At 38.8% G+C, this 16441-nt stretch overlaps 1 protein-coding gene across 2 annotated transcripts in view; it reads left to right on the top strand.

The window, feature by feature from the left end:
• The window catches only part of LOC126412726 (myotubularin-related protein 6), a 437584-nt gene that overhangs the window by 348171 nt on the left and 72972 nt on the right, over nt 1-16441 (top strand). For both annotated transcript variants that reach the window (XM_050082454.1, XM_050082455.1), the window contains exon 9: nt 10396-10646. In XM_050082454.1, coding sequence (XP_049938411.1) covers nt 10396-10646 — 251 coding nt within the window. The remainder of the gene's footprint in view (nt 1-10395; nt 10647-16441) is intronic.

The raw sequence follows: 16441 nt of genomic DNA, 5'->3' as shown, positions 1-16441 counted from the left end.
AGGCAGTGTCACTCAACACGTCACACATTTTATCATTTTAGTCCTTGCGTCACATTACTACTGTTGCATTGGCCAACTGGCAGGAAGAATTACAATCTTAGTCTTACAAGTCGACAGTGCCTAAAGAGGAAACTGACCCCAAGGAAGAAAAAGCGAGTTGATACCTTTCAGTTGCTATTGATGTCCCTAAAACCAGCATGTAGGCTAGCCCAGCTTCAGTATAATATGTTGTGTGTTGGACAAAATTTAAGAATTGTGAAACACCAGTCTATCTACTGATTCAAGCAGCCAACAAATTCTGTATCAACTGAGCACTGCCTCTTGGAAATGTGAAATGAAATACAGAGATGGCAACATTGTCTTTCAAGTGATTGAGATCAGCATGTCAGAAAGTTCTATAAAGAGGTACAGTGATACTAATTCAACTAAAAGTGTGGGATACATCATTCATCATCAGTGTAATTATCTATATGTACAACTGACTGAAGTGGACTTGCAATAGAACACAATATTCAGTATCTTCTGGTAAACCTTCCGGGATGTAAGGTCGTGGTCCATGAAATTCTTCAGCTCCTAAAGTTTCGTCCAGAGCTGCGCTGGACATCTTCAGAGGGGTGTTTCTCCTCCGGTGAGTCTTGCCGACTGATGGGTCGGACGTCTGAGAGCGACTTATATATTGTAGAAAGTGGGCGTGACCCGAGTTACACGTGATATGCAGAGATAATCTTTGTCAGAGATAATCTTTTATCTCTGCATATCACGTGTAACTCTAGTCATGCCCACTTTCTACGATATATAAGTCGCTCTCAGACGTCCGACCCATCAGTCGGCAAGACTCACCGGAGGAGAAACACCCCTCTGAAGATGTCCAGCGCAGCTCTGGACGAAACGTTAGGAGCTGAAGAGTTTCATGGACCACGACCTTACATCCCAGAAGGTTTACCAGAAGATATGTCATCCGGTCATGAAAGCCTTCATACAATATTCAGTGCCGAGAAATGATCATTGTTATGAACAAGTGGTGCACAGCCAGTCTGGTTCACTATTTTGTTGGGATTCAAATAATACGCAGCTCAGATATACACTTTTTAATCTGTGGACATACAGGGATGCTGTCAAAATATTATGTGTGAAATGATTCTGTTGACTAAGATGAAAACTGGGAAATGTGAATGTTATCAATCTCACTGGAAAAGTCTGAAATGCCACATGTACAGAAGTGTAAAATCATTAGTTATTTTGTCCAAGGTTGCATCATCTGACAGAAGAGAGGAAAGATTTGGTGGAAGAAAAACTGAGAAGCTTAAAAGAGAGAGAGAGAGAGAGAGAGAGAGAAAAGGGACTTACCACATAAGATGAAAGGGAGAAATGGATTGTTCGTGCTGAACAAGGTATGAAAATCTTAATTTGGAAGTGGCAGAGAGGTACCAAGTAAATTGGAGATAAGTTAAAATCCATTAGAAACAAGCTAAAAGAGGAGGAAACTGGGCAAGACAGTGAGAAAAATTGTAACATAAAGTAAGAACAAAGAAAAGAAACAATATAAGATGAAAATAAAAAGAGTCATAAGTTGAGGCCTGGTGGGTGGCAAAAAGCTGTCTCATATTGCACACAAGAACTGGAATTTAGAGGGAATGCCCCTGTGGTGTATGGAGGTAAAGCAGACACCTAGGCACAACTGTCCTGTTCCAGTATGTGATCTGTAATGGGGTACTTGGAGTTGTGTATAGACACTATTTGTTTATGTCTGTTAATCTTTTTTACAATTTAATGGTTGTGATGTTGAGATTACAGACAGGAAATGCTTAGAAATAAGTTGGTATTTGATGTGACTTGTTTTCATTGATAGAAAATGTTTCACTAGTTATGGTGAGCTAATGTTAGTATTGAGGGGATTATTTGTGGGAAAAGTCTCTCAATAAGAGTTTTAACATTAGGGGATGGGAGGTGTGAAGGGAGACTTTGTACTTAGTGTAAGAAGAAGATTGAGAGGATGTATCTCATTTCAATGCATGATTTCAGAAATTTGTTGCCTTAACAAAGAAAATGTTTGACCAAGTCTAGATCAAGACAATACTGGGTAATTATAGTTGTTCTCCTTATGTTTATTTTTATGGTAAGAAATCAACAATATCAGATCTGTCTGAAATGGGCTAGGAAATCTGTTTGTAAACTAGGATGGTAGAATAATTGTGAGCACTGGAGGCAGAGATGAGATTGGTTGCTTATTCTTGTAAGAAGTCAGCATCACAGCATAAGTTTGTTGCAGTTGTCAAGGTCTTTATTAATTTATTAAAATGATAATAAAAGTCAAGTGCTCTAGTTGCACCACATAAATGTGTAAAATGACCCAGAATGTTGTTCTTTCAATTTACTGGACAGGTGATTCTCACTGTGTCTGTACCTCTTCACTTATGGGTCTTTGATGGCTTAGTTTAGGTTTGGCCAACCAGAGATTCCTGCTTTGAGAGCTAGTCAGTCCCTCCAGCCCCTCATAACCATAAGCTCTTGAGTGTACTTCATTTATCACTGTGAAGCATTACCATTACAGTTACATTGTGTCACAGAATAGGGATCTCGATTCTAAAGGTGAGGATAGTAACAAACTTCCGTTAAAAAACTTTTTCTGCATGCCAATAGGTTTTGGTGGCTGTCCAGATAAGTCAGGTTATAGGCTACCTGTCACACTCCACTTGTATTAGACTTACCAAAGCATGCTGGACTGTACCTGGATGGACAGTGTATTTCCCCAAGCTTTTTGTGGGATTCATATTGAACATAGTTGATCTACCTTGAAACACTTCCAAAGGTTCAGGTGGACTTTTAGGTAATATGAGAGAACCAAGAGACTTCACACGGCTAAAATAATTGAGAAGTTTTTCAAAAGTAAAGGAAGTATTAGTAAGTGGCACAGCTTACATCATGAAAGTCTACAATACTACTTGAAACCAAAATATCCTCGGAGAGCACTGCATGTATGACTTATGAAAATATCTTGCTATTTTTGTGCTGTCTTTACTGCATTATTTTGAGTATACACAGTGTTTCACAATTTATGTTATATACTTCCAGAGGGGACTCAGTAGAGGGGGGACTCAGTAGAGGGGGGACTCAGTAGAGGGGGGACTCAGTAGAGGGGGGACTCAGTAGAGGGGGGACTCAGTAGAGGGGGGACTCAGTAGAGGGGGGACTCAGTAGAGGGGGGACTCAGTAGAGGGGGGACTCAGTAGAGGGGGGACTCAGTAGAGGGGGGACTCAGTAGAGGGGGGACTCAGTAGATCCAGTTTTACATTGGAATCCATGTCCGGAAATGTCATCGAAGAGATGCTACAAAGTGTCAAAGCTATAGGTGTCTGTGCCTGAAAATGTGTGTGTATACAGGCTGACAGCTTTGGGAGAGCCAGTCCTGACAAAACTCTACCATCTGGTGAGCAAGATGTATGAGACAGGCGAAATACCCTCAGACTTCAAGAAGAATATAATAATTCCAATCCCAAAGAAAGCAGGTGTTGACAGATGTGAAAATTATCAAACTATCAGTTAAATAAGTCACAGCTGCAAAATACTAATGCGAATTCTTTATAGACGAATGGAAAAACTGGTAGAAGCCGACCTTGGGGAAGATCAGTTTGGATTCCGAAGAAATGTTGGAACATGTGAGGCAATACTGACCCTACGACTTATCTTAGAAGAAAGAATATGAAAAGGCAAACCTACGTTTCTAGCACTTGTAGACTTAGAGAAAGCTTTTGACAATGTTAACTGGGATACTCTCTTTCAAATTCTGAAGGTGGCAGGGGTAAAACACAGGGAGCGAAAGGCTATTTACAATTTGTACAAAAAGCAGATGGCAGTTACAAGAGTAGAGGGGCATGAAAGGGAAGCAGTGGTTGAAAAGGGAGTGAGACAGGGTTGTAGCCTCTCCCTGATGTTATTCAATCTGTATATTGAGCAAGCAGTAAAGGAAACAAAAGAAAAATTCTGAGTAGGTATTAAAATCCATGGAGAAGAAATAGAAACTTTGAGGTTTGTCGATGACATTGTAATTCTGTCAGAGACAGCAAAGGACCTGGAAGAGCAGCTGAACGGAATGGACAGTGTCTTGAAAGGAGGATATAAGATGAACATCATCAAAAGCAAAACGAAGATAATGGAATGTAGTCGAATTAAGTCTGGTGATGCTGAAGGAATTAGATTAGGAAATGAGACACTTAAAGTAGTAAAGGAGTTTTGCTATTTGGGGAGCAAAATAACTGATGATGGTCGAAGTAGAGAGGATATAAAATGTAGACTGGCAATGGCAAGGAAAGCGTTTCTGAAGAAGAGAAATTTGTTAACATCGAGTATTGATTTAAGTGTCAGGAAGTCATTTCTGAAAGTATTTGTATGGAGTGTAGCCATGTATGGAGTGAAACTTGGGTGATAAATAGTTTGGACAAGAAGAGAATAGAAGCTTTTGAAATGTGGTGCTACAGAAGAATGCTGAAGATTAGATGGGTAGATCACATAACTAATGAGGAGGTATTGAATAGGATTGGGGAGAAGAGAAGTTTGTGGCACAACTTGACTAGAAGAAGGGATCTGTTGGTAGGTCATGTTCTGAGGCATAAAGGGATCACCAATTTATTACTGGTTGGCAGCGTGGAGGGTAAAAATCGTAGAGGGAGACCAAGAGATGAATACGCTAAGCAGATTCAGAAGGATGTAGGTTGCAGTAGGTACTGGGAGATGAAGAAGCTTGCACAGGATAGAGTAGGATGGAGAGCTGCATCAAACCAGTCTCAGGACTGAAGACCACAACAACAACATACAGGCTGATTGTGTGATGCTGTTACAAACTTTCTAGAATCAGGGAGGAAGATAAATGTATCACTTTCTGGTAAGAGTCCCTGTATCAGAAACAAAAGAGTTGAAGATTACGAGCAAAAACCATTCTGATACCTCTGACAGTGACATACGTGTACTGGCACTGTTGTTGCTAAGATTGTGGGATAGGAAACTTTCAGAGGTGGTAGTATTTACTAAAACAAGTGAAAATGTCTAGTGAACATGGGCTCTAAAGTGTGAAACTTACGAGCTCTGAACATTTGTTCAATAGATGAGATATATTTCATAGCAGTGAACATGTAAAAGTGCTCATAGGTCCTCAGATATGCATTTTAGAGCCCATGCTTACTGGTTATTTTTCCTTGTTTTGCATATTATCGCCTCTGAAAGTTGCCTACCCTACAATCTTAGCAACAAAAATGGTTCAAATGGCTCTGAGCTCTATGGAACTTAACATCGGATGTCATCAGTCCCCTAGAACTTAGAACTACTTAAACCTAACTAACCTAATGACATCACACACATCCATGCCTGAGGCAGGATTCGAACCTGTGACCATAGTAGTCGCTTGGTTCCGGACTGAAGGGCCTAGAACCGCTCAGCCACCATGGCTGGCCCTTAGCAACAATAGTGCCAGTACTTATTCATCTGTCTGAGGTACCAGAACAGTTTTCACTTATCATGTTCTAATCTTTTGTTTCCGGTACTGGGGACCCTTACCTCAAAGTGATTCATTTATCCTCCTCCATGAGCGTAGAAAGTTTGTAACATCATCATGGAATCATCCTGTATATACATTATTTTACAAGTGCCAGCACCTATAACTTTGATACTCAGTAGCATTGTTGGATGACATTTCTGGACATTGATTCCTATGTAAAACTTAATCCACTAAGTGCCCTCTACAACTTCTAGACGTGTTGCCCTCTACAACTTCTAGAGGTGTGTAACTACCCCTCTAGACAGTATTTGAAGTATGACTGTCTTTACTATCACTGTCAACAGTATTGCGTTCATACTGAAAGGTCCTGTGCAGAATTCTATATTTGAAGACGATATATTCATATCATATCTATTCTCCAGCTACACAACCACCACCCATTAGTTGAATCTGACAATTATGGGGCTGTGTTAGTGTTCTTTTTTACTTTTTAAAAGTTCAATTTTTTTTACTGAAGTGTGGAAAAGAGACATAGTTTCAAATTTTTTAGAAACGCAAAATTTCTGTGTTCACATTTTATTTTAGGCTTATCTAGGCATCCTATATTGGGGACTTATAAGTTCTATCCCTAAAAGCATTGGATATTTCAAAATATGGACAAGAAGCAGTAAAACCTGTCTGCACAGTTTGTAAAGATTCTCTCTGCAATATTGGCTTTATTCAGGATGCGTGGTCTGTGTGTTGCAAGTAAGTCCTATTTTAAGATGTTATATGAAGGAATTGAGCTGGCCACTGATGCAGGTTTAAGACCAGCCGTATTCCTGGCCTGTTGGCTGAAGCTGGTGAGCCTTCACACGGCAGGTGACAACTCTTCACAGCACAACAGATGACAGGTACATAAAATTCTACCCATTCAGCAGGCCCCATTATTCCATACCATTAATCGGAAACCAAGGAAATAACTTTTTAATAATTATTGACAAGCAGCAATGCCTTTTGAGATACACAAGGGTTTTCCTTTTAGGTATGTGATATCAGTCGTATGCTGATGGAAAAAAATATAGCACAACAAATTAATTAATGTAGAGTAATGTAATTTTTGTAACACACTTTTCTAGGTAACATATTTAACAGATTAACATTGCAAGATCATAGTTTTATGCAAGCGTGAGATAAGCCATTGCAAATGTGAAATGCTGGTACATTAATAATGGGTGTAATAGCCAGAATGTTAAATGCAAACATGCAAATGTGCATGCATTGTGTTTTACAGGTGTTGGATGTTAGTTTGTGGGTTAGAATGCCATTCCTGTTGCACTTGGTTGGTCAGTGTAAACGATTAATGCTGGTTGTGGATGACCAATAGAGTTGTCATTCAATGATGTCCCATATGTGCCCAGCTGAAGACAAATCTGATGATTGAACACAACACATTGTAGAGCATGTTGGGTTACAACTTTGGTATGTAGAGAAGTGTTACCCTGTTGGATAATGCCCCTGGAATGCTGTTCATGAATGGCAGCTCAGCAGGTTGTGAATCACCAGATTGATGTACAAGTCTGCAGTCAGGGCCCATGGGACAACCGCAAGAGTGCTCCTGCTGTCACAAGAGTCGTATCCCAGATCATAACTCCAGGTGTAGGTCCAGTGTGTCTAGTACTTAGACAGGTTGGTTGCAGGCCCTCAACTGACCTACTTTTAACAATCACACAGCCATCACTGGCACTGAGGCAGAACTAGATTTCATCAGAAAACACAGCAGACCTCCACCCTGCCCTCCAACAAGTTCTCACTTGACACCACTGAAGTTGCAAATGGCAGTGGTTTAGGGGTGGGTCGAATGCACGCTACAGGGCATCTGGCTCAGAGATATCCTTGGAGTAACCTATTTGGAACAGTTTGTTGTGTCACTGTGGTGCGAAGTGCTCCTCAGATTGCTGCTGCAGATGCGGTATGATGCGCCAAAGCCCTAAGCCAAACAAGATGGTCTTCTCTCCCAGTAGTTCTCGTGATCACCAGTGCCTGGAACCATATACAGTGGGTACATTCCCACCAAGTCTTTCTGCATTATCATAGAAGGAACATCCAGCTCCTCATAGCCATATTATACAATCTCATTCAGACTCATTGGGGTGTTGATAATGGTAACTTTGTTGCCTTAAAGAAATTCTTGACTACCATCGACTCAGCACATCTAACCTCGAAGGTAAGTAATGCTAATGGCTGTTACAGTGTGTATTTAAGCAAACCTGATCTACTTCCTCATTCAGGTATACAGTAATAGTTCTTATGTGACTGGTTGAAATTGGAATGGAAATAATCTTTATGATGTTGAATACATGCCTATTAACATTTGTTTGTCACCCAACTCCTCCTTGCTGTTGTGATTTCTTAACCTCCACCTCCCCTCCCCTCCCCAAATCAGTCTATCACTTATACAAAAGTTGGAGTAGATGACCATCTTGGATCCTTAAGCACCGGAATTATTTTATACTTTACAAATAAAACAGAACCTGGACTTTTAATGAAACTTTGCACTGTTTATTTAATCATATTTTAGATACAAAAACTGTTTAAGCAAGGTGTCTTCCTTGGCTATTCAATTACTTTACCTGACCATGTCTTCATCATTTATCTTATGGACAAATTTAAAGTATATTGCAGAGAACATCATGTGATCCTGAAGACACTGGAGCTTGGAGATGATGAGATACCTACGAAAGTTAAAAGTTTCTCGTCTGCTCACATTCCTTTAGTGTTCACCAAGTGCTAAAACAGATGTATGCAGTAGAGAAAATTACCTGAAACATACAGAACACATTACTCTTGCTTCAATAGCTGAAGAAACATGTCTGTCTCTATTGGTACCAGGATGAGCAGGTATTGGGGAAAATCAGCAATCTGTTAAACTAGCAAGTGAAGTTAGTAGGAAACACTCCCTTACATCTTGCCATCTTACTGAACCAGAGAGTGATACAAATGTGAGAGGAGGTGTAGCTGACAGAGGATAAGAAGCTGTGGTTGGTGAAGTCATCTATCTGACTTAGGTGTACCTTGTTCTGATGGAGTAAGGTTAACTTCACCCATCTCCTAATTATAGGCACTGTCCTTTTACACATGGCTTCATACTGCACAGGAGGAACTGTTCTTCTCCTTCCCCCCCCCCCCCCCACCCCCCCCCACCCCCTTTCTCTTTTCCCTCTTCCTTCCATGGTGCTCATGGCATAAAAAAATTACTGGTGTCACATTTCAACTGAGTGTATTTTATATTTTGGTTGGAGAGCAGAAGCCAACTTCATTGGGATGAGGAGAATGTGATAAACCTCTTAAAATTTTGTTGATCCTTTGGAAGGAGCCCACGCTTTTAGGGTGGAGCGTTTAGTATATTGCAAAGTGGGTTGCTCAGCACTGTTTTAGTCTAGTGATCACCTGGCTGATTTTTCTGTTGCGTAGTTTCACACCCTATTCTGTCAGATCTCTCATTTTTATCATAAGTTTTAGAACTGACAGATAATATGAAATATCATCATCATCATTATCATTATATCCTCCCTCCCTTCCTCCTTTGTCTACTGGTACACTAAAAAATTTATATTTTTCTATTCTAGTTCCAACTTCTATCCATGTACTAACAGTATCAGTGCTGTTGTACCAATAAAAAATGTGTATTTTGCCAAAGCAGAATCTCTACTGTGATACAGCATAATATTCTGAGGAAATTAGAATGCTAACAAAAGTTATTTCACAGTGCAAAAGAGAGTTGTATGAGTCATGAAAAGGGCAGCTTCCAGGAGCTCGTGCAGCTTTTATTAAAAAAAATTTGAGTCCTTCAATTGTTTTGTTCATCCAGTTTGCAAGTAATACTCATCATTGGGAAAATCATAGGTGGTAATAACCAGCTTGTAGTTAGTAACCAGAGTGTGCACTCACTTAAAACGAGAAGAAACCAGGGTATATAGGTCCAATATTCAGATAAAAAACTGAAACAAAATGGACCACTCAAAGCAGGAAACAAGCTGTACCTACCTTGTTACAGCAAAATGATCAAACATATTTCTGTATTTAAAATAGCTGATCATATCTAGCTACTGCAAAAGTATTGTTATGGTGTAGCTCAGTATCTATCAGGTTAAAACCTGAGGTCTACATTATTTTTGTAATAAGCAGTGATGATGGAAAATTTGTGTTGATTGTGTTAAATGTGAAACAGTAAACAGACTGCAAAAGTCAAAGATCTGTTCACAACTATCTCATTAGTAAATGTTCTTACGGTATAAATAAATATTTGTTAACATAAAGAAGTAGAATTAGACCACACACTTTTATCATGAGTCATATAAATTGTAAATATCTTATAATTTTCAAGTTTGTATCTATTATAAAAAAAGCCACACTTTTAAACTATGATCACAGAGATACAGCAAAAACTGTAAATATTTACTTAACTAGATTAATTGTTATAAATTCATAAGCACACAATTGTGTCTTTTGTGTGAAAGAGGGGTGGGTGTGTGTGTGTGTGTGTGTGTTTGTGTGTGTGTGTGTGTGCGCGCGCGTGCGTGCGTTTGCACATTTTTGTAGACAAATTCCGGTATATATGTGATAGATATACAGTTTCATAACTGCTACATTAATTCACATTGTCTCATCTCCTCATAATACTGACTTGTCCCATATCAGTTTGTATCTATGTACAAAAATGATAAAAGATCATTAAAGTAATAAAATACAAATGCTACACAGAACTTAGTATACCCCCCCCCCCATTCAAAATCCGTATTGTGTAAGAGATTATTCGTAAAAAAAATAGGTGATATCTCATTCAAAAATCGTGCCATTACCAGTGTTCCTGTAAATATAGACTTCTTAAAATATTAAATATAATATTGTTTTGCTTCCCATTTCAGGCACTGATTGAAAAAGACTGGCTAGCATTTGGTCATAAGTTCACTGAGAGGTGTGCACATATTGCAGGAGAAGTGAAAGAGGTGTCACCTGTTTTCACGCAGTTGATTGACTGTGTGTGGCAGCTCACACAGCAGTTTCCGACTACATTTCAGTTCAATGAAAGGTTTCTGCTAACATTACATGATCATGTTCACTCATGTCAGTTTGGAACATTTATTGGGAATTGTGAAAAGGACAGGTTGGATCTGAGGTCAGTTGATGAATATTCATACATTTCAGTAAAGCATTGGTTAATAAGCATAGTTAATTTTTGTTCTGGTAATATGGAATGAAGATACTTTGTTATTAGACAGAATGAAATTTTAAAGTATGATCATTTACATTTAGTAAAATTTGAACCATGTGTAACATATTTAATACATTTTACTTGATTGTATATAAAGGACAGATTCCCAGAATGAAGCTGGTATGAAGTGTAAGATATAAAAAATTGTACTTACATCAGGCAATCAACCTATTCTACTGTTTTCATGTTTGTTCAGAGTCTTGGGGAGATTTCCCACTTCCTTATTGAAGCATCCCATTCTCTCCAACCAGTTTTTCTGTCTTACTAGACTTGGATAGTTTCTTCAACAAAGCCATTGCTGGTTTCCCTTCTTGCCATTGTCCAACAAAACTAATAAACCATTTCTGTTGACCTCTATATTGATTGGATGTTAAACCCTGGGTGTTCATTTTAGAGTGCTATAATTTTTGTCAACTTCCCTTTATTTATGAGTTTACTTCTACTTGGTAAGCAGAAGTAATTCTTTCCTTTATTTGGCTCCGTTAAGTTCATTTGGTAAGGTCTGTTAGGTATTATTTAGCTGTTTACCACTAGTTGCTTGAGAAATGTTGCACACCATGTGATACAAATACAACCCAGGTCAATCTCATTTTCAAGAATGGCTGCTAGTCAATTCTAAGAACTATTATAGGCACACATTTTTGAGATTAATTTGCAGCAGAGTTCTAAAGCAATTTTACATCATTATAACTATTATTTAGCCCTTTCAATAGCTTTAGCATGCACGTTAGAAAATAGAAGAGTGGATGGCGTATTTGTTCATGTTTGGAAGGTTTCAAGTGCAGTTTATGACTACAATTTAACTGGCATAATTTATGTATGAGGGTAAATCAAATATGAACTGGAATTGTTTTTTGGTAACTTTATTGAATCAGCCATAACAAAAATACACCCATCTTGTTTTTCTAAATCTTCTCCTGACTTGCCACACCTTTTCCCATAGAATTGGCAACTTTTTGATTCAGTGCTTGAAGAAAGAAGAGGGATACATGTGCAGCCACTTGCACGCAAGCTCCTCTACCGCTGCATTGTCATAAAACTGGTATTCTCAAATTTCTTCTTTCAACAGTCCAAACATGTGGTAGTCACAGGATAATACACACAAATCTGAACTGTAAAAAGGATACTCCAGAGTTGTCCAATGAATTTCCTTCTTTAAAGCAGCAGAATGAAGCCCTGAATTGCCGCACAGAAGGTCCACATTTCAGATTGGTTGCCAGCATTGTTTGTTGTGGTATGTGGCCTTTGCCAGAACCAAGGGTTTCTTCCCTGAGTTTTGCACAGAGCCTCCTCAAGATTTCCACAGGTTTGGTACCTTCTTTTGCGAGAAATATGATGATTATTGACTGTGCAATAGACTTGTGTTACTCTTGATTGCACATGGTGGCCTGACCCAAGCAGATGGGTCACAGTAGCTGCAGCATCGCAGTGCTACTCCAGACATCCTCCCCAACATTCTGTCAAGGCCACACCTATTTCTGTCTACTACTGTAGCTAGTACATTTAAATTCCAGTTCATATTTGATAGTAAATTATGTTCATGGAAACAGTTTTTTTGTAATGTTCCTGAAATGCAGTCTAGTGAAACATTTTGCCCTTTTAGCATCATCATTTGCCTGAAAATCTAAGGTTATTGTGAACAAAATGTTATATGTGACCATCTCCAGGAAACCATGTCATAAGTCAGACTATCAAGTTTTTGTTTTATTAGGTATTATTTTAGTATGTGAGGTGGTGATCAGTTTTGTGGAAGCTAGATGTGTTCACTGTAAATCTGAATTTTCTGTGTGCTTTTAAGGTAACAGAACTGATTTGACATGTTGTGACCCAGAACCTTTGGGAGGACTATGGAGGATTTGGAAAGAATCGCCTGCAATTCAATTAGTAGATGACAGCATGGAGGAGGATATGGATCAGCTGTTCATACATGGGTGGTTTTGCATTTGGATGGTATTGTTGTTGTGGTCTTCACTCCTGAGACTGGTTTGATGCAGCTCTCCATGCTACTATATCCTGTGCAAGCTTCTTCATCTCCCAGTACCTACTGCAGCCTACATCCTTCTGAATCTGCTTAGTGTATTCATCTCTTGGTCTCCCTCTACGATTTTTACCCTCCACACTGCCCTCCAATACTAAATTGGTGATCCCTTGATGCCTCAGAACATGTCCTACCAACTGATCCCTTCTTCTAGTCAAGTTGTGCCACAAGCTCCTCTTCTCCCCTATTTTATTCAATACTTCCTCATTAGTTATGTGACCTACCCATCTAATCTTCAGCATTCTTCTGTAACACCACATTTCAAAAGCTTCTATTCTCTTCTTGTCCAAACTATTTATCATCCATGTTTCACTTCCATACATGGCTACACTCCATACAAATACTTTCAGAAACAACTTCCTGACACTTAAATCAATACTCGATGTTAACAAATTTCTCTTCTTCAGAAACGCTTTCCTTGCCATTGCCAGCCTACATTTTATATCCTCTCTACTTCGACCATCATCAGTTATTTTGCTCCCCAAATAGCAAAACTCCTTTACTACTTTAAGTGCCTCATTTCCTAATCTAATTCCCTCAACATCACCTGACTTAATTAGACTACATTCCATTATCCTTGTTTTGCTTTTGTTGATGTTCATCTTATATCCTCCTTTCAAGACACTGTCCATTCCGTTCAACTGCTCTTCCAAGTCCTTTGCTGTCTCTGACAGAATTACAATGTCATCGGCGAACCTCAAAGTTTTTATTTCTTCTCCCTGGATTTTAATACCTACTCCGAATTTTTCTTTTGTTTCCTTCACTGCTTGCTCGATATACAGATTGAATATCGGGGAGAGGCTACAACCCTGTCTCACTCCCTTCCCAACCACTGCTTCCCTTTTATGCCCTTTGACTCTTATAACTGCCATCTGGTTCCAGAATGAGATTTTCACTCTGCAGCGGAGTGTGTGCTGATATGAAACTTCCTGGCTGATCAAAACTGTGTGCCCGACCGAGACTCGAACTCGGTACCTTTGCCTTTCGCAGGCAAGTGCTCTACCATCTGAGCTACCGAAGCACGACTCACGCCCGGTCCTCACAGCTTTATTTCTGCCAGTATCTCGTCTCCTACCTTCTGGTTTCTGTGCAAATTGTAGATAGCCTTTCACTCCCTGTTTTTTACCCCAGCCACCTTTAGAATTTGAAAGAGAGTATTCCAGTCAACATTGTCAAAAGCTTTCTCTAAGTCTACAAATGCTAGAAACGTAGGTTTGCCTTTCCTTAATCTTTCTTCTAAAATAAATCGTAAGGTCACTATTGCCTCACGTGTTCCAGCATTTCTACGGAATCCAGACTGATCTTCCCCGAGGTAGGCTTCTACCAGTTTTTCCATTTGTCTGTAAAGATTTTGTGTTAGTATTTTGCAGCTGTGACTTATTAAACTGATAGTTTGGTAATTTTCACATCTGTCAACACCTTCTTTCTTTGAGATTGGAATTATTATATTTTTCTTGAAGTCTGAGGGTATTTCGCTTGTCTCATACATCTTGCGCACCAGATGGTAGCATTTTGTCAGGACTGGCTCTTCCAAGGCCGTAAGTAGTTCTAATGGAATGTTGTCTACTCCCGGGGCGTTGTTTAGACTCAGGTCCTTCAGGGCTCTGTCAAACTCTTCACGCAGTATCTTATCTCCCATTTCATCTTCATCTACATCCTCTTGCATTTCCAAAATATTGTCCTCAAGTACATCGCCGTTGTATAAACCCTCTATATACTCCTTCCACCTTTCTGGTTTCCCTTCTTTGCTTGGAACTGGGTTTCCATCTGAGCTCTTGATATTCATACAAGTGGCTCTCTTTTCTCCAAAGGTGTCTTTAATTTTCCTGTAGGCAGTATCTATCTTACCCTTAGTGAGATAAGCCTCTACATCCTTAAATTTGTCCTCTAGCCAGCCCTGCTTAGCCATTTTGCACTTCCTGTCGATCTCATTTTTGAGACGTTTATATTCCTTTTTGCCTGCTTCATTTACTGCATTTTTATATTTTCTCCTTTCATCAATTAAATTCAGTATTTGGATGGTACACCTCAAGTATTGAGCTGTGGTTTTTTCACTCATTCATTCACACATTGTCTTCTGTAAATCTCAACATGTAGGAAAGCTTTCAGAGGTGTGGAATGAATCAGTGAGGATACAAATTAACAGTTAGAAGCAACCACTTCTGGCTACTTTTGTAAAGTATAAATTATAAATAGTGCTGTTCTATTCACCCTGTTAATTAACAGACTTACTTCAATATTACTTTATATAAAGGGTGATTCATGAAGATATGCAAATATTTTAATATGTTATTCTACAAGGTAAACTAAAGAAAAAGGTTCATATAAACATAGGAAATGTTTAGTTACGGAGTTATGGCTAATAAAAAATGTTGCCTGAAATTTAGGAAGTTTGCTAGTATGACGCCATCACAAAACTGTACGAGGTTAAAGCAAAGCACGATTTCCATTTATTTTGTTGTTATTGATCTGGTGAATCTAATAAAACATGTCCCGGGCATGTATCTGCAGTATTTTTCAGAACATCCAGAGAAGCAAATAAGTAGTTTCGTAAAATTTTTAATTTATTAACTAATTTGTTTTTTAAAATCCAGACAATTGCACGAAGTTTTCAACGGAAGTTATAGATAATTTTATTTTGGAAAAATGATGGTAATAACGTTAACTGAAACTGTATGAATGTGTCAGATATTCTGTTTTTATTAATACCTACCATAGCACCCGTGAATTCGTGTTAAACTGGGAAAAAAAACAAAGCTCAGTGCTAAGGAAGTTCAACAGTGTACATACAATTTCAGAATACATTCACAATAAGTATTCAAAAATGTCTCCACCGAGTTCAATGCATTTGGCTGCATGTGTATGAACTGATTTTGTTGCTCATTTCAGTTTGACAGGGTTGTTCTTAATTTTGTCTATTGCATTCATAATGTGAGCTGGTAATGTCTCATATGTATTGACTTTGTCCTTGTAAACTATGTCTTTCATCTGTCCCCATACACAAAAATCCATTGGTGTGAAATCGAGCATTCTGGATGGCCACAAACGTGTAGCACCATGACCAATCTGTTTATGGGGAAAGTCTTCATTTAGAGGTGTAGTAACGGTGTTAGTGAAATGTGGAGGTGCGCCATCATGTTCAAAATACATTTGCAATCACATAGCAAGTGGAATATTTTTGAGCAAGTGGAGCATTTCTTGTTAAAAGAATTGTAAGTATGTCACGCCAGTTACACATCTTGGGAAAATGAATAGTCCAATAAAGTGTGTGTTGATTATACCTCACCACACATTTATGGTAAATCATTGTTGGAAATTATGTTGCACTGTTGCATGTAGCTTTGCTTCAGACTATTCGTGCTTGTTATGTAAATTGTTTACACCATCTCAAGTAAACTGTGCCTTATCAGTACATAAAATGTATTTGTGTAACTGCCAATTAGTATTTAACCAGTTGTGCAACTCCAAGAGAAAGACAGGATCTCCCGGGTGTAAATGATGCACTTTGGTTTATGGTAAGAATACAGATTATTGTACTTCAGTGTACGCCATACCTTAGATTGTGAAATGCCTAATCATTGAGAGATACATCGTGCACTGGTACCGGGGCTATGTTGAACAGCATCCATGATATCCTCCTCATCATCTTCACGTATCGAGT

This window comes from Schistocerca serialis, chromosome 7, assembly GCF_023864345.2.
Source record: "Schistocerca serialis cubense isolate TAMUIC-IGC-003099 chromosome 7, iqSchSeri2.2, whole genome shotgun sequence".
NCBI lineage: Eukaryota > Metazoa > Arthropoda > Insecta > Orthoptera > Acrididae > Schistocerca > Schistocerca serialis.
Note: the sequence above shows the minus strand (reverse complement) of the source record. Positions and strands in the feature narration are given on the sequence as shown.